Source organism: Sander lucioperca, chromosome 6 (assembly GCF_008315115.2).
Source record: "Sander lucioperca isolate FBNREF2018 chromosome 6, SLUC_FBN_1.2, whole genome shotgun sequence".
NCBI lineage: Eukaryota > Metazoa > Chordata > Actinopteri > Perciformes > Percidae > Sander > Sander lucioperca.
The window spans coordinates 7342324-7364335 of record NC_050178.1 but is presented as its reverse complement, the minus strand read 5'-3'; the positions used below and the strand labels follow the sequence as shown (position 1 = coordinate 7364335).

The window sequence follows — 22012 nt, the reverse complement described above, 5'->3', positions numbered from 1 at the left end:
GGCAATATATCGATATTATATCGATATCGTGATATGAGACTAGATATCGTCTTAGATTTTGGATATTGTAATATCGTGATATGACATAAGTGTTGTCTTTTACTGGTTTTAAAGGCTGCATTACAGTAAAGCGATGTACTTTTCTGAACTTACCAGACTGTTCCAGCTGTTCTATTATTTGCCTTTTCCCCACTTAGACATTATGTCCACATAATGTGATGATTATTTATCTAGAATCTAAGTGTGAAGATATTTTGTTAAAAACCAATTGTCAACCCTAGAATATCGCCGCACTATCGTTATCGAGGTATTTGGTCAAGAATATCGTGATTTCTTATTTTCTCCCTATCGCCCAGCCCTAGTCTGAAATGTTTTTGTACAAATAGAATCTGCTCCCATTGTGTTATCTTGTGGTCAGGATACTTTCTGATTGTTGTCAAGAAACACCATTATTTTGTTGCTGTCGTCTGTACTTTCTTCAAGTCATTTTAGGAAAAAAAAGAGGAAATATCTGCTCTCTTATCCTGCCTTCAAACTTGTTTGTGTTGTGGATTACTTGAATTACCAGGATTGATAGTTTTGTTCAACGATGTTGCTTAAATGCTGTAGCCGAAGGCCAGAGTTTTCTGGCTGAAAATGTTGTTTCCCTTGTGGGTTGATTGTTCTGGACTACAGTATCAGCTGATGGGTGTTTTTATTCAGAAAGAACAAACAAAAACTAATTAACAGAGAGGGAGTGCTGCCTTGGCAAATTTGCACCCAGAGGAAGGGATTTCTGTACCATAATGTGTTGGAGTTTCTAGCCTTTGGCTTAGCTGAGTCTTAGCTGATGAAATGAGACTTTATTTTCCTTATATGCCAAGAGACTCTCAGTGACTGGGACTTTGTTTTTATCTACATCTAACCAGATGCTTCACATTTATGAGCACTAACTTGATGCTTACACATAACTGATGCGGGAACATTAAAAACATTATCTGTCCTCCAAGTAGGCCTGCACGATTCGGGGAAAAATATGAATCACAATTTTTTAGCTCAGAATTGATATCACCATTCTCTACCACGATTTTTTTCGCACAATGTGTAATGTTTATTGCACACATGAACTATGACAAAACAAAACAAAGTGGCAGTACCAAACATAGATTTATTTTGGCACCTATAGCACATTGCGCATCACCACAAGCCTGTAAACATAAAGGCTTCAATGAAGAGAAGGGAGAGCATTGCAGCGCTTGGGAGTGCTTTAAAACCTATTTTATACAGTCTATGTTTAAAACTCACAGAAGAAAGTAGTAGCGTTTGTGATGCAGTCGGCTCGTAAAATTAAATTAAAAAAATTATTAAAAGTTATAAAAAAAGTTATTTAAAAATTAAATCGTGAATCGAGATCGCGATTTTATAACGATTAATCGTGCAGGCCTACCTCCAAGTGCATGTAGACTCACCCACGTAAAATGGCCCTGTCAGATTTAAACAAAAGACAATTAAATATAGTTGTGTAATAACTTTGCTAATGATTTATATATAACAGGTTGCACTTACAAGTGTTTTTGCTATTTGTATTTATGACTTCTTAACGGCACCATCTCAAATCGATCGTTTGTAAAGGCACAAATGTGATCCAAATTTAACCTGAAAATATCTTTCTCAAATTGACAGGACTTTTAATACACAACACGAGACAACATCCATATTTAATTCTAAAGCAAATTTAAGCAAATTTAAGCTATTAGTTTTCCTTTAATTTTAAGAATGTTATGAAGGTGCTTTTTATCAAGTATTTCTGCTTCAAGACTACACTGCTGTCAGACCAATAATATATACTGTATACAATAGACACAATAATATATAGACACAATAATATACACTACCGGTCAAAAGTTTGGGGTCACTTAGAAATTTCCATTCCACTCCATTACAGACAGAATACCAGCTGAGATCAGTTGCATTGCTTATTAATCAGGGCAGCAGTTTTCAGATTACATTATGTGCTTACATAATTGCAAAAGGGTTCTCGACTGCTGTAGAAAGAAGTGGCTGATCTTTAATAAAATATCTACATTGCCCATTATCAGCAACCATTCATCCAATGTTCCAAAGGCACATTCTGTTTACTAATCTGATATAATTTTAAAAGGCTAACTGAGAAAACATTGGAGAACCCTTTTACAATTATGTAAGCACATAATGTAATCTGAAAACTGCTGCCCTGGTTAAAAAAACAATGCAACTGATCTCAGCTGGAATTCTGCCTATAATGGAGTGGAATGGAAATTTCTAAGTGACCCCAAACATTTGATCGGTAGTGTATATACAATAGACACACAGTTGCCAGTTTATCAGGTACACCTAGCTAAAACTAATGCAGTCTAATACAACAGCCCTGCATTAAATCCTACCCTCATAAAGTTATAATGTTCAGTTTTGGTTGAATCAGTTTTAGAGAGGTGTTGATTCAACTTTCTGGTCATTTTGAAAGCCGTAGTTTGTGGTCCTTTTGAATTGTACTGTTATAATGAGGGTATTTCTAATATTTTGTCCACCACCATTCATTTGAAATCAACTTTTTACAGGGATGTTGTATTCAGAGCTGCAATGATTGGAAGGGCAAAACAAGACATTTGAAGATGTGACTTTAGCCAGTAGGGATTATAATGGACATTTAAACTTTAATCTTGACAAAACAATTAATCTGTTTATCGATAATGGACATTTTGCAGCCCTAGTTGTATTAGACTACATCCGGTTTTAGCAAAGTGTGCCGAATAAACTGGTCACTGAGTGTGTTTATAGTTAGCTAAAATGATGGGTTGATTAGCTGATTGACAAATAATTGATGTATGACGATTTAGATATTCAATTAATTGCTTAAATCATTTTTACAGAAAACATTTGCAGGTTTCACGTCCTCAAATATGAATTTTTTTAAGTTTCATATCAATGTAAATTGGATATCTTGACTTTTTTGGCTTTTCAAATTTAGTAAAGATTTTTAAGATGTCTTTTCGGGCTCTGAAAAGTTGAGACTCAGATACACAGAGCACAAAACTTCATTTCTTCCCCATGTTAAAGCCAATTAAAAATTAATTAACAAAGAAAATAGTCATACATTTTATCCCAATATGTGTCATTTATTTATCAGCTAATTTCATAAGAAATGACAATGGCACAACACCAGGACCCTGAAACTGAAGCAGCTAAATAAAATTCTGCCGTTATTGATTTTTATTTTTATTCAAAGTCATCCTCATTGGTGTGTGATTTAGACCTGAGAAATGTGGATGTGCCTGAAATCAGGTCGCTTAAAAAAGTGTCCTTGTTCAAATATAAAAAAAAACAAAATACTCCAGAGAGGTGGCTAGTGCTTTTCTGTAACCCTCCTGCTTTAGTTTTTGGTTCCCTGTGAGAGAAACTGGTGGGTTTTTAAAAGGATGACCTAGATTCATACCAGTGTGCCATGACCTGTTTGATCCTGCAGGGGGCACTGTTGAAGCACAGTCTGTCGTCCTAACTGCACCGCCTGTGCTCTGCTGCATGGGAGACTGCCTTGGAATACCAATGAATGTTGTTTTTTTTGTATCAGCTCAGTCGTTCCTTTTTTTTTTATCTCCCATCCTCTCTCTTGCTCCATCTTTTCCCCCCTCATTTTCTTATCGCTTTCTTTGGCTCCACATCCACCTGTTTTTGTCCTTCGTTGTTCTTATTTTCTGTCTCTTTTTGTGTCTGTCTCTTTCCCTCGCTGCCTTTGTTGCTGTTTGAGTTGAGGGCTGTCAGCAGCAGCAGGTCTGAGCTGTGCAATCATTTGTCAAACCACTGAGGGGAAGAAACATATTTTATTGATGCTGCCCCCTTCTCTCTCTTTTTGTGTCTCACTGTCTCAGGCCGTTTGGTTTTTGCCCTCTTCACAACTGTTGTCCCTATTGTTCTCAACTTCTCTTCTCTTATTTTTCCTAAAATCCCCATTTGGCCAGTTTTCCAGAAGTGTTCAGTTTTCTAAACTGTCAGGCAGTTATCCTACATTTTGGTGGCAACTTTTCAATAAGCCTCAGTGTTTCCCCTACCATTGTTTTTTGGGGGGTGATGATGTGTCTGCTCCGCGGAGATCCGCTCTACAAGCGCAAAAATAGGACAATCTTCTATTTATATTTTTCACATGAGGTGTGTGCGGCCCTTTTACACAGAAATGGATCATAAAGTGTAATTATTTCTTTTAAAGGTCTCATGGCATGACAATTTCACTATGAGGTTTTTTAACATTAATATGAGTTCCCCTAGCCTGCCTATGGTCCCCCAGTGGCTAGAAATGGTGATAGGTGTAAACCGAGCCCTGGGTATCCTGCTCTGCCTTTGAGAAAATGAAAGCTCAGATGGGCCGATCTGGAATCTTCCCTTTATGACGTCATAAGGGGAAAGGTTACCCCCCTTTCTCTGCTTCGCCCGCCCAGAGAATTTGGCCCGCCCATGAGAAAGAGAGAGACATCATGGCTTGAAAACAAGCGAAGCATGGCAGTTGGTCAAGGCTACACCCCCACCCTCCACCTTGCCCTCTCTCCTCCTCAATAGCATTTAAAGCTACAGACACAGAAATGGCACTCCCTAAGGAAAGTTCATTGTGGGACTGGCTCTAGTGGCTGGAATTCTGCACCAAGGCTGAATTTCGGGAAAGAGACTTCAGATACAGTATTAGGGGACCACTAAGGCCTATATAAAAGCATCTTGAGAGTTTCTGTTTTTATTTCTTTTTTCCTCACCTGCTTCCTCTGATAACAGCTGACAGTAGATTGACGTTTTCACAGCGCTGTGCCAGCTCCGAAATCGAAGAAACAACAACAATCCCATAGCAAAAACTCTCCGTCTTGCCTGTGACTCACACAATCCTACGCAGTGTGTGCACAGCTGGTGTAGCCAGTTAAAACATACATTCCGTAGCACATACGCTCTGGTAACGGTCCGCAAGTCGAGCAACCCTGCCCCTATTTTCAACTGTTAAAAACTGTTGCTAAATATTTGTGTGATGTGTAAATCAATGTTGTTTTTATTTATTTTCAAAAAGTATGTGCACTTAACCACAATTGTGCTAGTGGTCACACAGTTAATTGTTTGGACACCCTCATCATGTGTGATGTGTAAATCAATGTTTTTATTTATTCAGCAACACCACCACCCACAGCACCCACAGTTTCTTTGGCCTCGAGTCTGTGGATGTACTGTCCATATCTTTGTCTTTTATTTGTAACCTACTTTCTCTCTTTTATGCTTTATGAAACAATGAATATTCAAATGACAAGGAATAAAAACAAACAATTAAGTAGTAGAAGACAAGTAAGTTAATAAGTTACATATAGTATTGGATTGGTGCTTCCCTTCTAAAAATGACAATAAACGAGCACAAACAAAATAACATAACATAATATAATATATATGTTATATAATATAATAATAACATAATATTGAATAAATTATAACCTAAAGTGATCTTCAAATTTAAAAGCTTATTTCAGTCAGGCTCTATTAATATCTACAATTTTACAGTTCTTTTGCTGATTTTAAAAATGACACATTTCAGAGGTTTGCAGTACAACTGGAATTTGTTGTTAAAAAGCATTAAAAGTGAAGATTGTTATTGTTATGTAGGGTTGTGACGAGACACTCAGTGGGACGAGATTTCGTCACAACTCTATTTTTATGTCATGTCAGTGCTCTTTAATCTGTCTTCATCTCATTGTTCTTACTGTTTGTGTCCTGAAATGGGACGTGTTGTTAAAAGATTAGTAGGTAACAGCGATACAGGATTTAATATAAGGAGCCTTGGGATGAGTCTGGAAAAAGCATTCACCTGTGTTTTTCTGTTCATTTCTCAGACAACGCCACAGAGAAGACCTACATTTTGATGGAGGCCAGGCTTGCAGCTCTGTTTAAGTCAGAGAGCGAGTACACTATCCTGGACAAGTAAGTACACAAGACCCTATATAGAGTTGCAAACTATCCAGCATGGCCTGCCTTTGGCGGGGGGGTGGGGGGGTTCTCTGCATCAGCTGTATGCTTGGCCAGCAAGTGGTATTTGAGACTTGGTGTACTCCAGTGGTAACTCAATAAAAATCAACAGTACATGCAAATAACATTAGTCTTGTCGAGAGAACCATCTGGAAGGGCTTTGAAACTGAACTTGCCATTTAAAAGACCCTTTTCTTGATCCATTTCTGCTCAAGGAGGCCCAAGGCCCAAATCACAGAACACATGTACGTTAATCGCACATCAAAGAAATTCGTTATTATCGCATTATTTTTGACAGCCCTACTTAAAGAAATGCAAACAAACCAGAGCATTTTCCCATATCCCAGAATAGATAGGTTCATGTCATTGTCATCGTCATTGTGAGCATGTTAGCATGCCGACATCACATTTAGCGGATTGCACCAATGGCTTCAGACTGTAAGACTCTTATTGTGTTATTTGTTTTTTTACCCTCAAACATGCAGAGGAGTTGTGTTGACAGTCTTTCTGTCGGGCTGCAACAACCTTTCAACAATCTGAGGGTTGGGCAGTATCAACAACTGAACAGTCAGAGGATACTGTTTAGACGAGTAAATTTGATGAAGGTGAATTACAGATATTGAAACATGGACTTTATATGTGTTTTATGTGTTTCTAGATTTCCCGGAAAGACACTGAAAGGGAAAAAATACAAGCCTCTTTTCCAGTACTTTGCCAAGGTTAGTAGTCTTTGTTCTTGTTCCTGGCTGTTTCACTGGCTTATGTATCGTTTGCCACAAAATGAAGACAGACCTATGTCTCACCTAAATTACCTGTCTGACTACAAATTGGCATCTCAGTTTACGTTCTCTAAATCTGTCTCTTAATCTCTCTCTGTCTATCACTATCTGTGGCTCTATTTCTTTTGCTTCCTCACACCACTAGCCCTCCTTTATCTAATTCTCCTCATCTTTGTTTCTCTTCAGTGTGGGGAGCAAGGAGCGTTCCAGGTAGTGATGGATAACTACGTCAAGGAGGAAGAGGGCACAGGAGTAGTCCACCAGGCACCTTACTTTGGAGCTGTGAGTGGTCTTTCACTGTTCTCCTGCTTTGTTCATTTTTTTTTATCAAGAGATTAATCTTTTGGTTTATAAAATGTCAGAAAAAAATGAAAATTGCCCATCGCAATTCTTTTTGTGACCAAAGACTAAGACCTAAGATATTCAAGTTAAACTGATTTTTAAAAGCACAGACTAGCAATAGAATAGCAATTATGACTTGATAAATGATCCTTTAATAGTATATAACCAGTCAATCGACTAATTGTTTCACTACTGTAGTTTACCAAAAGTACACAAGTGTATGATAGCAAGATATAAAAACTGCTAACTGAAGTCAAGGATTAGCAACTACTTACAAGTGTCTTAAAAATATTGTGATACATTTCCAGATCAATCAGATACTAGAGGATGGATACCCAAACCGAGCCCGTCGGGACCCGACGGTACCCGGCGGGCCGGGCCAGGTTCGGACAGATATTTAGAAATGATGTTCGGGTTCGGGTCAGGCTCGGTCACATCAGCGCGATAATGCATTGAACATTTTAAATTTAAAAAAGCTTATTATGTAGGTGCGTCCCTGTGTTAACGTGCGCTTGTTGCCCCGTGTGCGCTGATGCGCTCATCTGTTGACATTTCTGAATGCCTTCCTACAGTTGCTTAATAAAACCGGGCTTTCCACACAAACAAACGTACATGTGTCATTAGTATGAGAAAAAAACGAGATTTTAACTGTGTCGGACTCGGTCGGGCTTGGATATAAATATCTTAATGCCTGACGGGCTCGGGCAGGGTTCAGTTACTGCTCTGTCGGATGCGGGCCGGGCTTGGACAGAAAAATGCGGCCCGATCTGCACTCTAGTGTGTGTGTCAGCCACAGTGATGTGGAGAATGGAAGAAAAGAGATGAATGGATAGATTCATTCATCCCCTCCCATTAACCAATAATCAATCACAATCAGATACTAATGAATAATGGATGTTCTTTGGCAGTTTGTCAGAGTCTTAGGCATAAGTCTGGTGGTCAAGACTCTCAATCAAGACCCATACCGACCAAGACTTATAAGACAAGACTAACATGGTGTAAGATATAAACCACTATGCCTATTCAAAATTCAGAATTGCACAGATATACAGTGTACTGTGGTGGCTGAATGTACTGTGTGCAGTCTTTGCCGTTGATCCTGCTCCCTTCTGTCACTGTCGCGAGGCTCCACCTGTCTCTTGTCAGGCTAACTACGCTCAGCCTCCCCCTTTTTAATTATAATGTACTTCTCTTCCTCAAGTGATTTGGAATGAAGTTGAGAAATGTGCTTTTGAAACGCTGCTTCTAGTACGCTTGTTATCCAGTCTTGCAGATGCTCATATGGAGCACACTCTGGAGGAAAACGAGGTCAGCTTTTGTCAGGTGTAACTCTGTGGATGGATGGTTTGCTGCCATGTTAAAAAAAAAAAGTGCATCCAGACCTGTTTAGTCGCCCATGTCCCTCATAGAAGCATTGCCTTTACCGATGTACAATTCCATTATGTTCTATTTCTCTATTCCTTATGTTTTCTGAATTAGCAGTTTTCAGTGTTTGCTTCGATTTGTGGTCGATTTGCTTGTTTTCTCCAGTTGCACTGCGTTGAGTGCCTTTAGCCAACACAAGTGTAGGACTAACCTTCACCCGAAACAAGATTTGTTCTTGACACTAATAAATGATTAATAATTAATAATATTATTAATTATTTATACATTTGGTGTTTCAACACTTGAGCTCAAGGCCAACGCATTTCATCAAGACTAATCAGGACCCAATGGTCTTAAGATCTATGACCCTGTTTGGGGAAATCGTTTAATTAAGAGCTATGTCTTTCCATACCCTCCATCTTGATTCCTTATCATTTTGTTAACTCATTTCACATTGATGTGTATGCTTATTGAAAAATGTTAGGGAATATTTGTATTGCATGCTACAGTATCAATGTATTCCTACAGTGCCATAAGCTGTATTGGATCATTGCTAATAGGTTAAATGCCCTTGTCAAGGGTAGATGGATGCCCCGGTGGCTGTAGCCAGCTGCAGATACACACTCAGTCTTTCTCTCTTTCTTAGCTTCCTCTTCTGCACTCTGTGCCTAGTTCACTGCAGCTCACTCCATATGGGGCTGTAAAATAAACCTTTCACATAAACATCCCACATACATTTGCATTTAAATGTTTGTGTTTTTTATTTGGTAACAGTTTTGTTATTTAGTGATCACATTTACATTGATATGAACACAAATGCATTTCCTCTGAAGATATAGTGAGAAGAAATGCGCTGCCAAAGTACATTTTTCAAATTTTATGTTGTTATGACTGGATGTGAAATGACCCTGTGAACCATCCGTCTTGGATCTTGACAGGGTGTTTGAATACAAAATACATTTACAGCTGCTGGACAGTACTCCAATCTTTCATGCATAGCTGTCACATGCCAGTAGTGCTTCTTTCAACACTGCAAAAAGTATCCAGCCCAGCAATGAATTTAATATGGAGTCATAACATATCTTTAAACAAGTGAAACTGGCTGCCGAAGGGGTTAGACAATTACTTATTTTCATCGACAGCTTGAAATAAATGGTCACTGTATCAAGATAATGTAACTTCATTACTTACAAACTCTGGATGTAGTAAATGGCTAGTGTACATTGTTATAATTAGCGCAGCAACAGTTATTTTCATTATTAATTAACCGGGCGATTATTTTCTCAATTGATTAATTGTTAGATCTATAAAATGCCAGAAAATGGTCAAAAATGTCCATAATTTCCTAAAGACCAAGCTGAGATTTTCAGCTGTTTGTTTTGTCCAACAAACAGTCCCAACCCCTAAGGTATTAAGTTTATTTTCATAGATGACATTTTTTTGTTAACAAATGCACTCACTAAGCCTTTTAAACTGTATTATTCCCTCTGTAGGATGATCACAGGGTGTGCACCGAATACAAGATCATCCAGAGGGACCAGGCTCCTATCTGCCCTGTGGACGCCTCGGGCTGCTTCACTTCAGAGGTCACTGACTTTGCGGGACAGTACGTCAAAGTGAGTGACACATTAGACATTTACATGTAGATTAGGTTAGCAGACATTTTGGGTTTCCACCCGTGGTAAGAGCCACTGATACACAATATAAAAACCCTCAACGATATTGATAGCTGGGTTAATTCACCATTTCATGTACTGCTTTCTGAGCACTCACTCTCCTATTCCTCTCCATTTCCTCTTTTTATATCTCTGGAGAATACATCTTTCTATAATGATTTATTTCCTCTTTCATTCTGAACAGTTGCACTGAAACATGCCCTTTAATTTTAGGTTTAATGCTTTTTATAATGTGGTATCTGAGATGAGAATATGACATTTTCATCATGTTTTCCAAATGTAATTTTACATTATTTCTTTAGATGCATGACTTTGACATTGACATTGATGTGGAGAGAGTTAAGGGAATCAGCGTCAGAGCAGTTTCACAAAGTTGTGTAGGAAAACTTGCTGCCAAAGCACCTTTTCACTGTTTACCAGTGTACTGGGTGCCCTCCCTGGCACACCCAACTGTACTATAACAGTAAGTTAGATAGTGAGTGAAAAATAGCAGTCAAACATGATCTCATCACTATTTCACATCCTGGCTCAAATGCCAGGGAGTGGACTTGACCCGCTTGGTCAGTAACAGTACAGCGTTAGCTAATAAAGAGCATGCAGCCACAGTTCTCTGAAAGTCTGTCATAATCCACTTTTGAAATATGTTAAAACCAAGCGTGAGTTTCATGGCTGTCTGAGACATTCTTTATTGCCGCATAAAAACTCGGAGGTGATCTGAGGGAGCGTCAGTCGCGAAGTGGGCTACACATAAAGAGAAGCTGAGAGAGCAGCTGTTCCTCTGTAAACTAAAAAACAAACCCAGTATTTTACACAACATGAGAGCTGCATCTTACACCCAGAAGAGCCTGCAGGTTAGCGGCTCCAGCGGCAGAGTAAGGGTTCAGAGCCCGTCACCTTCCCGGTGCCGTGGATCCTCCTATGACAGCCGTGGCCGCTCCGGTTATCGCAGCACTGCTGTTGAGTTGGGCACAGAGATCCACCAGCAGCATGCCAACGAGAAAGAGGAGATGCAGGAACTCAATGTCAAGTTTGCAGGATACATCGAGAAGGTCCAGGCGCTAGAGCAGAGAAATGCTGCCCTTCAAGCTGAGCTAGCTGCACTGCATGGCCGCTACAAGGGAGGCCCCACAGGCATCGGAGAAGAATATGAGCTCAAGTTTAAAGAGGTGCGGGAGCTGATTGAGGCCCTGACTAATGAGAAGGGAGTAGCTGATATCGAACGAGGCTACATTGAAGAAGAGGTTGAAGTTTGGAGACTAAAGCTGGAGGAGGAGCTAGCACTCAAAGAAGAGGCAGAGATGATCCTGAGGGAGTTTCGCCAGGATGTTGACAGTGCCACTCTGCAGAAGGCTGAGCTGGAGAAGCGTATAGAGCAACTAGTGGCCGAGATAGAGTTCCTCAAGAAGCTGCATGATGAAGAGGTGGCTGACCTCATGAAGCAGATTGAGGACGCAAAGATTACCGCGGAGATGGATGGCGATCGGCCTGACCTGGCTGCTTATCTGCGCAACATGCGTGCAGAGATAGAATCTGTCGCTGCCCGCAACGTCCAGGAAGCTGAGAAGTGGTACAAGAGCAAGTTTGACACCCTCAAGGAGCATGCCGGCAAACACGAAGAGCAAATGAAAACCATGAAAGACGAGATCACGACCTTCCACAACCAAGTGACAGAGCTGCAGAACCAGATTGACGGGATGAGGGCTCGCAACACAGCCCTGGAGCAGCAGCTGGAGGACATGGAGATGTCCCACATGGATAAGGTGGGGAGCCTCGAGGGTGTCATTGCTCAGTTGGAGGCCCAGCTCTGCGAAACCAAATTAGAGATGACCAAGTATCTCCAAGACTACCAGGAACTGCTGCACATTAAGCTCAAGCTGGATGCGGAGATCGCCACCTACAGGAAGCTGCTGGAAGGAGAGGAGCATAGGCTTGGAATTGCCAAAGATGTCTAAATATCCAGGATGAGAGGAGAGTCCAAAGCAGCCACAGAGAAGACCAGCAGAGCATTGTGGAGAATGCTTCCCTATCTTACCTGATTCTTCCCCTTTACTCTTCTTACTCTAAGGGGCTGGGTATTGTTTGGAATGTTTCGACACCAGTGCCGGTTTGACTCCTGAGTTTCAGTACAGATGCTAAAATGATACTGACTTTGAGAAATATGTTTTATCTACAAAACTTTTTTTTCAATTAACAAACGGGGACAATGATATAAAATTTAAAATGTTGTCTGAACACGGTATATAAATATAATATTATAAAATTGTAATAAACTGAGGGGAAAACGCATGCCTACTCTAGTGAAATGCTGGCCTGAAGGCATTCATTCCCTCCTAAATTTGGATTCAAATCAGGAAGTGTCTGATCAAATAAATAAGCAAACAAGATTACGAGTCTGACCAAACATTTGATACCAGCTTTCTGTACTTGACAGTTAGGGGCACTCTGTGTTACAGAAGTATTGAGGTTTGATACTCAGCCCTTCTTAACCTATTGCTTACCCTGCCTCACCCTGACCCCATTATCCTTACGTCTTTGCTTACAGTGTCTGCTTGCCTCCCTATTTCTCCTTCGTACTTCAAATCTTACATAATTTTCTCAAAACAACCCTGTCCTCCTCCTTTCCTAACCAGCTCTACCACCTTTTTGTGGGCCTTTGGTCTCCTTAGTTACTCCTTCTTTTCCTTTACTCCTTTTCCTACAACACCCTTGCAAAATTCACCTTCCCTTTTTTGCCAAATCAACCCCACTACATCTTTCACCATTTGTTTCACTTTCCTTTGCTACATCTGCTCACTTTTCGCGGGCACTGCTTCTCTTGAGCCAACTTTAGGATCCCATTACACCCCTTTACAAAAAACCACCTTTGTCCTGCTGTGATGTGTCACATCTCAACCTAAACACAGCAGAACCGACATCATCAGTGTTTTGCTTGGTCTTTACAGTACCCCCTGATTATTCCAAATGTTTCGACAAGACACAACCATTGACCATTTATTCTAATGTTGACCAACTGTTACTTAATAAAGATTGAAGTGAGTGCATACAAAATAATGCATTGATGATTTTCTTTACACTTGTGATTTGCCTGTTGTACTCTTTAATGACGTGTCTTTACTTCCTAGTCTACTTTGCCTCTTCTCCGTCTGCTCTCTATCTATGTCTCTCTTTACCTTCTCTTACCCTTATTATAACCTACAAAACAATAAATCTACTGAAAAGCAGTTTTTCTCTGAGTCAGGCTCAGTAAATAATAATAATAATAATTTTAGTATTTTGCTTTACCCTGTATATAACTTCTAAATACTAAATGTGCCACTAAGGCATACAATTGCTGTGTGAATCCAGCCTTAGGTTGCTAGGCAGGCTGGGTCTGGTGGTTTAGCTTGGGTGGTTCAAATTAAGAAACTGACTGTTTTGGATCTGGAAACATTGCTGTGTAATTATGCTATGCAGTCACAAATATGTGTGAGTAATCAAGTAAATATATTGAATAACCCTTGTTTATACTAAATTGGCCAGCTGGTGACATTTTCTCATTTGGTTGCAGGCAAAGTTCCAATGAATCTCCACATCACAGGTGTTCTTTCATGTTTTAATGAGCCTTGGTCTGGGCATAACAAAATGTACTCCTGGCTGAGGAAGTTTTAAAACCTCTCTCTCTAAAAAGAGGTCACGACCAACAGTCTGCCAAACACCTTGCTGAAAAGTCATATTTATGAGCTTCCTGTGAATTGCGCTGTGCGTAATAAGGCACAGGGCTGATTGGATATTAGATTGTTTGCCGTAAACAAGGAGCCAGATGCCAAAGCAGACAATTTCTCCCTACCTTTTTGGTGGTATTTATCATACATGAATGAGGGAAACATAAAGCCATGGTGCATTCATGGATCCAGTGCTTACCTACCTGAAGGAGAAAATAATTTTTAAAAATCAAAAATGTTAACCTAGTAATAAATAATTTTTCTGTTCTTTTTCAAAGCTCTAGCCATAGCAGTGGAAACAAACTGCTAGTACTGCAGTAGTCTTACAGTGGTATGGTTTCACTTTGTACCTCTCTTAAATACAATTGAGTAAAAATACTGAAAATTGATGAGTAAACATCTTTTTTATAAGTTGCTCTTGTACAAGCGAACCACTGGTCTGTACTGAATATTATAATAATAATAATAATAATAATAATAATAATAATAATAATAATAATAATAATAAAATATATAAATATATATATATAACAATAAGATACAAGATAATATAGTCTAACTAATGCTAGTAGTTTAGCTGTATTTGTGCTACTGCACATTATGAATATACATGATTTTCTTGATTTGACGAGTTTTACAAAATATGTAAAGGACAAATGTTTAAGACAATTTTGTATAGTGTTTTTAAATTAAACACTGTTAAAATTCTGTTAATTTCTGAGATGCAGAAAATGATGGTCATCCATTTATTTTTTCACTGCAGTTTTAAATACTGCTGACATTTGTATGGCAGTATGTACAGTATATGATATTAATATTATGTGAGAAAGATGATAAAAAGAAGACTTGATATGTTTAAACAACTTAACATCTTGTTTTTGCCTACTGACCTCCCTTGCTTTAACTTCTCACCTTGCAGCAATGATGTACATGTGTACTCAAGGGTGTTTCAGTACACTATGACATCACAGCTGGGTGTAGTAATAGGTGCAACACTGCACACTTCTGACCACACCCAACCGCATGGGAACTTTAACCACAGAGAACTGTAAAACACCACTTTTCAGCCTGGTTTTAAGTTACTCTTTAACGCTGCATTTTGTAAATCATGTCTTTTGTTCTGGTGTTTTTTTATAGGATGCCGACAAGAATATCATCAAGTGGCTGAAGGAGAAGGGTCGCCTCGTCAATGCCAGCAGTTTCAAACATAGTTACCCCTTCTGCTGGAGGTGAGACAAACAATGAATGAATGAATGAAATCTTTATTATATTATATAATGAATAGAAGAGTAATAAAAAAATGAATAACTAATTTATCATAGACAAATTCACAATCCAATAAGGTAAACTAAACAGACAATTTTAAATACTACTCCAATTTACCTGATGCTCTATCTAGCTATTAAAAGAAAAAAAAGGGTTTTTATTTACCCTATTTTGCGACGGCAGTCAGACAGTGCGGCAAAAACGCAAGTTCTTCCATTCATTTTCAATGGGGCTATTGCGTTTATGCTGCGGTGGGGCTTGACCGGGTTTACCGGGGGGACAGGCAAAAAAACGCATCGGGCCTGCGGCGAAAAGTTGAGACTGACTCAACTTTTGGAGAAACGCAACCCCACGTCACGCTGCGGTGGCCAATCATGTAACCGCCGATCAGACTTATCAGTCGGTTTCGAGGCGGTGTGAGAATCCCGTACAGTAACAGGAAACATCACTGCCTCTATCGCTGCCACAAGAAAGTTTTAAAATGCAAAAGAAAAGCACCGAACTGTCCAGGAGTTTTTGTAAAAGCTGAAACAACCAAGCACAGTCGATCTGTCTTCCTCGTCTCTTTTCTTTCTCTCTTTCTCCGTGAAGCTGCCTTCAAGTGCGGTCGGAAACGTTGAGATCTCGAAACGATCTGACGGAAAACAGTAGTTGTGAAATATGTATAAAGTCTACTTGTGCTACATCGGGGGGTTAAAGAACGCAACAGGATGCCAAATAAATGGGCCGTTTCATTTTCACTCCCCCCGCGACACAACCCTGCAGCAAATCGCCGGATCGCTGTTTCCCTGTCTGAACGCAGCCTTAAAGTGCTCCTTACAACTCCCTTAAACTAACAGCTTCACTCTGTCTTCCACCGTGGACCCTTAAAACAATGGTTACCTGCTGCAGATCAGGGTTAGAGATCACAGATGATAGGCTTGTACACATTAAATATATATTATATTGAAATATATATTATATTTAAATATATATAGATATTTTCTACTTCTGTACAGGCAGCCTTATTTAGTGTTGGAGGACATAATGTACAGTTTAGCGTACAGTGTTAAAATGCAGAGGTTTGAGGTACTTCCATGCCTCTTTCTTCAGCATCAGCACAGGACGACATTAGAAGTTTTGTGGTCTCTTCACAAAGCCAATAAATGAGAGCAAGGCGACACACATAGCCTCAAGTTTCCACATTATCAGTTATTATTATTATTTAGGCACATGCATATCCGTTCCCCCGCTATTTGGATCATATTTTCCGCTGTTTTACTGTGGTCGAGAACAGGTCTTTATCCACAGCCACGCTGGTCTCTCTGAGACTGATGGAAATGTCGTTGGTTTTGCAGATATTTGGACACATTTAAATTGTGACCTGATGATGGCGCTAGATGAAAGGAAAGGGGGTCACCAAAATCATTAGGAATTAGTCTCTCTGCACCATGAATGACCAATAGTTCAGATATTTCAGTCTGAGGTAAAAAGCAAAGTGGTGGACTGCCTGGCCGAGCGACATTCCTGGAGCCATGCTGCAAGCGTGGCTAAAAAACACTGCCACTGAACCAGCCCAGTTTGTATTCAGCGGTCAATACAGCATATCAGTAGGACAAATGTATAACAAAATACACAATATGCATAAGTAAATAGCAATCGTTAAAGTCCAACTTTAAAACAAAGGGCTTGCTTCATGAATTATGACTTGTCTTAGAAATGCAATTTCCATCAATTCTTTGGAATATTATTTTTTCTTAACTTTCTTTTAAGTCAGTATGTTAGGCCTTGTGTTTTATCTGTCTATCTTTATCTTTATGTGTTTATGTACCATTAGGTCTGACACGCCCCTGATCTACAAAGCCGTTCCCAGTTGGTTTGTTCGAGTGGAGCACATGGTTGATAAACTACTGGACAACAACAGCAAATGCTACTGGTAAGCAGTTTTTTGAGACGGGTGATAACTAGCTTTTTGCTAAGTGACAGTGAATCGGCAGCTATGAGTGTCAAGTGGTCTAAAATATTTCAAGACAAGACGAACCGCATTCGCAGTCCCAAAACAATCACAGCTGCGATTCTGCACGACCACGTCAAGTTGTTTGTCTCTGTAGGACAGCTTTGTATTACTGGGCATAGCAATTTTAAAGTTAAAGATATTGGATTTAAAATGCAAGTCGTTGTAAGGATTTTCCTTTATTCGTTGCCATTAAATGGGGATAAAACATTAGCATGAGGCTAATTGTAAAGGCAGAACGTGGAGCAAAAGAAAGCGTCAGCATGATGGCTTTGCTAAGTGGTATTACCTTGGTGCTCCCAGTGCTCCTTTCTGAGCCACAGTAGCTGCCTCTGGTAATGGGACTGTCAAACTGAGATGAATGAGTAGCCGCTAGGAAGGTAAAGATGCATGCACAGAGACACATGTACACAGACCAGCACAAATGCACACACTACTTTAAAGGCTATATTTGTTTTCTGTAGAATATAAGTGATTGATTTAATACAGGACGACCATGTCCATATGTATATTGAAGTAATTTACAGTATGTTGTATTGTGTTTTCTCAGTAGAATTGGGTCATTTTATTGATTAATTAGCCTTGATTAATTTTTTTTTTTCTACTAATCAGTTAGCAAGAAATGCCCATCACAGGTTCTCAGAGCCCAAGGTGACATCTTTTGTCTGATTTAAACTCCAAAACCCAAATATATTACATTTTTCTTTTTATAGAAAACTAAGAAAACTTGTGCTGCTTTTCACATGTGAGAAGCTTGAACCAGTGAATTTGTAAATTTTTCTTAAAAAATGACTTGTCTAAATTGTTACTGATTACATTTCTAATCGACTAATCGTTTCAGCTCTAGAGTAGAAGGCATTAATTAATTATACTTTTTGATGATACGTTTAGCTGTTATACTTGAAATATTACTTCAGAAAATTACACATAAAGTATTTACACACATATTTCCTCCCTGTGTCTGTTTGGCTGCACAGTGAGGGTGATGCTCTTATGCAGCTTTCGAATTAAGCTTATTCTCCAACATTAATCCTTCAGAAAGCAAAGAACTCGTTACCATATTCTCAAAGTGATTTGTTCATTTTATTTCTTTTTCCTCAAATGGTGCAGTGGGTAGACTCAGGCTAATTTTGAGCAAGTTCAGACTGATTTCTCCAGATGTCTGTCTGTCTGAATAAATGAAGGACCAAATTAACGAGTGCTCGCAGGGGGAGCTGGTCTCTTTTGAGGCCCAAGGTGCAGGAAGCTCGGTCACAGTGGCGCCTAATTTCAGAATGTAGTTTCTTGACCATAAGTGAGAAAAGATTTTGATGTTAAGTGACTGGTCCTACAATGACTCAGGATTTTTCTCCCCCATTGGACTTTTCTTTTCCTTTTCTTCTTTTTCCTTTGTCTGTCTCTTTGATTCAAACCCAACTGTTTGCTGAACCACTTTGAAATTCATAGTCAACAATGGGTCCTTGTTTTCAGACGGTGGTACACAAAAGTAGGCTTCTCATTTCTAGCAGGCAACTGTCAATTCTGTCGGCTGAAATGACAACTGTCGCTAACAGATTTGAGTAAGCTAGTTAGCCAGACATGTTAACATTTGCAGCTAACATTCGAGCGGACAGACACACAATTTAAACCAACACTTTTGTTCTTGTATTTTTGGTTTTAGAGAGGGTTGAAAAAAGAAACTACCAACCAAACTCTTCATGTCCGAGTGTCACTCTCACTACAGGCCTGTGCACACTGCTTCAACATGTGGATGAATCCAAAGCCTGACAAACCTGCCGTGCTAGGGCTCCAGACTAACTTTTTTCACTAGGAGCACAGTGGCCCCCAACTGAAAATTTTAGGGGCGCAAACAGAAAATTTAGGGGCACACACTGTAAATCAACATGCTAACCAAATATTCATATTTCTACTAATTTCCACTGTATTAGTAAAACATACTTTGATAATAGATGCAGAAATTACAATGTTCTGTTTCAAATTCAGTGTCACTTTTGAAGATGCAACATAGGTTAATCGACAGCACCATCGCTGTCATGAAATGTTTATATATATATATATATATATATATATATATATATATATATATATATATATATATATATATACATACACACACACACACACACACACACACACACACACACACACACACACACACACACACACACACACACACACACCAGCTCTAGTCTACAATTACAATGAATTCAACTTAAAATTAAACATGCATTGTTTAGGCTACTACTGAACCAATATTGGTACCGATACCTGAAATTCGGTACCGTTACGTAACGGTACTTTTTTTTGGTACTTTCCCTCTATAATTACAAAACAATTATTTCAGTTGTAAAAAATATTGTCAAACCTATTTATCCTATGTACTTAGAACAGTATGTTATTTTATTAGAATATGTTACACTCTAAAGAAATTAAACAAAAATAAAAATAAAACCCCTCCCTCTCTCCTCCCAAACCCATCCCTACAACCTATTAAATTGAATAATTATTCCTTTCTTACTCACTGTAACTTTTATTCTTGTATTTGTATAATCTTTTTTAGCCTGTTTTATTTTCATCATGACCGTTTTTAACTGCTCTTTAATGTTTCATGTAAAGCACTTTGAATTGCCTTGTTGCTAAAAGGTGCTGTAGAAATAAAGTTGCCTTGCCTTACAACCTCAGCCTGTCAGTCAGTCCCCAGGGCATGGAAACCACTGTTGTGCCTGAAGTGTAACGTCAACAGCACCGCGACTGCTTTCGGCTCTCCATTACGGTGGCCTACAGGGGCAAACGCCCTGCAACTTAAGAAAACACACGCAAATAGACAAAACACAAGACAATTAAGAAAACAACTTCATTACTTTGACAACACATGCGCAGCATTCAGCAAACGCACTGCAAATATCACAACACAACCAAATAGATAAACGCACTGCAAATAAAAAACGATGCAAAAAGAAAAGCACGCAAACCCCGAAAAAAGAAGCGATGCAAAAAGAAAAACAACTTCATTAATTTGACAACACATGCGCAGCATTCAGCAAACGCGCTGCAAATATCACAACACAACCAAATACATAAACGTGCTGCAAATACACACAACACAACCAAATACATAAGCGCGCTGCAAATACACACAACACAACCAAATAGATAAACGCACTGCAATTATGAAACGATGCAAAAAGAAAAGCACACAAACCCCGAAAACAAATGCAACAAAAAAACGCTGCATCCAGATTACACAACGGAAGTTCTCCAGGCCTCTAGAGGGAGCAGCTAGTGGAACAGCTGGATTTTCGACCGTTATTAACCGATATTAAATTCATATTATTATTATTATTAATAACATAATATATTATTAATATACAGTCTATGCTCCGTCTCATGCCCTCCCGGCTGGTGCTGTCCCCGAGCTTCGGCTTTTCAAAATAAAAGCTCGCGTCTGGTCCGCTATGTGTTTGTACTTTGGTGTGTTGGATGTTTGTGAACTAAACAGTACGGCAATCATGCTAATAAATACAATAACGTTTTCAGCAGATGTCTTACTTACAACACGTTGGAGTTAGCAAAGCAGTTTTGTGTTTATATGTGCGGGCGGGATTTATTCAGTTTGATAAATCCCACGGTAAATTGGCTGGTTTACTAACAGGGAGGGACTAGAAATCCTGTCTGTTTTTTGTATTTCAAGAGCGAATTGCTCCACAATATGAATACAGATTGATCACTTATTTTGTTGGTAACTGTTGTTGTATAATCACAATATTACACTTGAGGAGGCCTACACTTCAGTAATTTCGGACCTCAAAATTAAACCCTCTCATGTAATATGCTTAAACAAACGTCAACGTTAAACACTGATGCAGTTTTAAATGTTTTATCACCACGAGTTTACAGACGTCTCTGCTGATTGAGTATCAGCTGGGACCTGAGCCGAGACACACCCACCAAACGAGAGAAAACAGATCTCAAACGTAGATTTAATATTTACAGTCTATGCAGTTTCTCTCTCTCTCTCTCTCTCTCTCTCTCTCTCTCTCTCTCTCTCTCTCTCTCTCTCCTTCCCTCTCTCCCCGTGAGGTCGAAAATCCAGCTGTTCCACTAGCTGCTCCCTCTAGAGGCCTGGAGAACTTCCGTTGTGTAATCTGGATGCAGCGTTTTTTTGTTGCATTTGTTTTCTGGGTTGGTGTGCTTTTCTTTTTGCATCGTTTCATATTTGCAGTGCATTTATGTATTTGGTTGTGTTGTGTGTATTTGCAGCGTGTTTATGTATTTGGTTGTGTTGTGATATTTGCAGCGCGTTTGCTGAATGCTGCGCATGTGTTGTCAAATTAATGAAGTTGTTTTTCTTTTTGCATCGCTTCTTTTTTTGGGGTTTGCGTGCTTTTCTTTTTGCATCATTTCATATTTGCAGTGCGTTTATGTATTTGGTTGTGTTGTGGTATTTGCAGCGCGTTTGCTGAATGCTGCACATGTGTTGTCAAATTAATTAAGTTGTTTTCTTAATTTGCTTGTGTTTTGTCTATTTGCGTGTGTTTTCTTAAGTTGCAGGGTGTTTGCCCCTGTCGGCCACCGTACTCCATTAATGTCACATCGCAGCAAACGTTGTCTGCGTGAAGTTTTGAAAAACTGTAACCACACTTGAAACCACTTTATCGGCATTTCCGTGACTCACTGTGACTTCAACAAAACTGCAGCCGACGTAGTTTGCACCGTCCGCAGCTATGCGTGTGTGTGCTGTCAATTTTCAGAGAGGACAGGTAAGCTTGAGCTTTCAAGTACCGAAATTTCGACGTTTAACGTGTAAAAAAGGGGGCAAATTTACTGGTCGCACATGTGCGACTGAATGTAAAATTTTGGTCGTAAAATGCGACCATTTGGTCGCAGTCTGGA

The 22012-nt window shown here is 39.3% G+C and overlaps 2 protein-coding genes across 2 annotated transcripts in view; both read left to right on the top strand.

The window, feature by feature from the left end:
* Positions 1 to 22012, top strand: part of iars1 (isoleucyl-tRNA synthetase 1) — a 60491-nt gene that overhangs the window by 5134 nt on the left and 33345 nt on the right. Inside the window, exons 8-13 of the mRNA XM_031301678.2 lie at positions 5865 to 5952; positions 6656 to 6716; positions 6963 to 7058; positions 9977 to 10099; positions 14998 to 15089; positions 16943 to 17041. Coding sequence (XP_031157538.1) covers positions 5865 to 5952; positions 6656 to 6716; positions 6963 to 7058; positions 9977 to 10099; positions 14998 to 15089; positions 16943 to 17041 — 559 coding nt within the window. The remainder of the gene's footprint in view (positions 1 to 5864; positions 5953 to 6655; positions 6717 to 6962; positions 7059 to 9976; positions 10100 to 14997; positions 15090 to 16942; positions 17042 to 22012) is intronic.
* Positions 10873 to 13207, top strand: LOC116051342 (desmin-like). Its single transcript, XM_031301679.2, has one exon. It carries the CDS (start codon positions 10975 to 10977, stop codon positions 12109 to 12111), a length of 1137 nt encoding a protein of 378 aa, XP_031157539.1. The 5' UTR covers positions 10873 to 10974; the 3' UTR covers positions 12112 to 13207.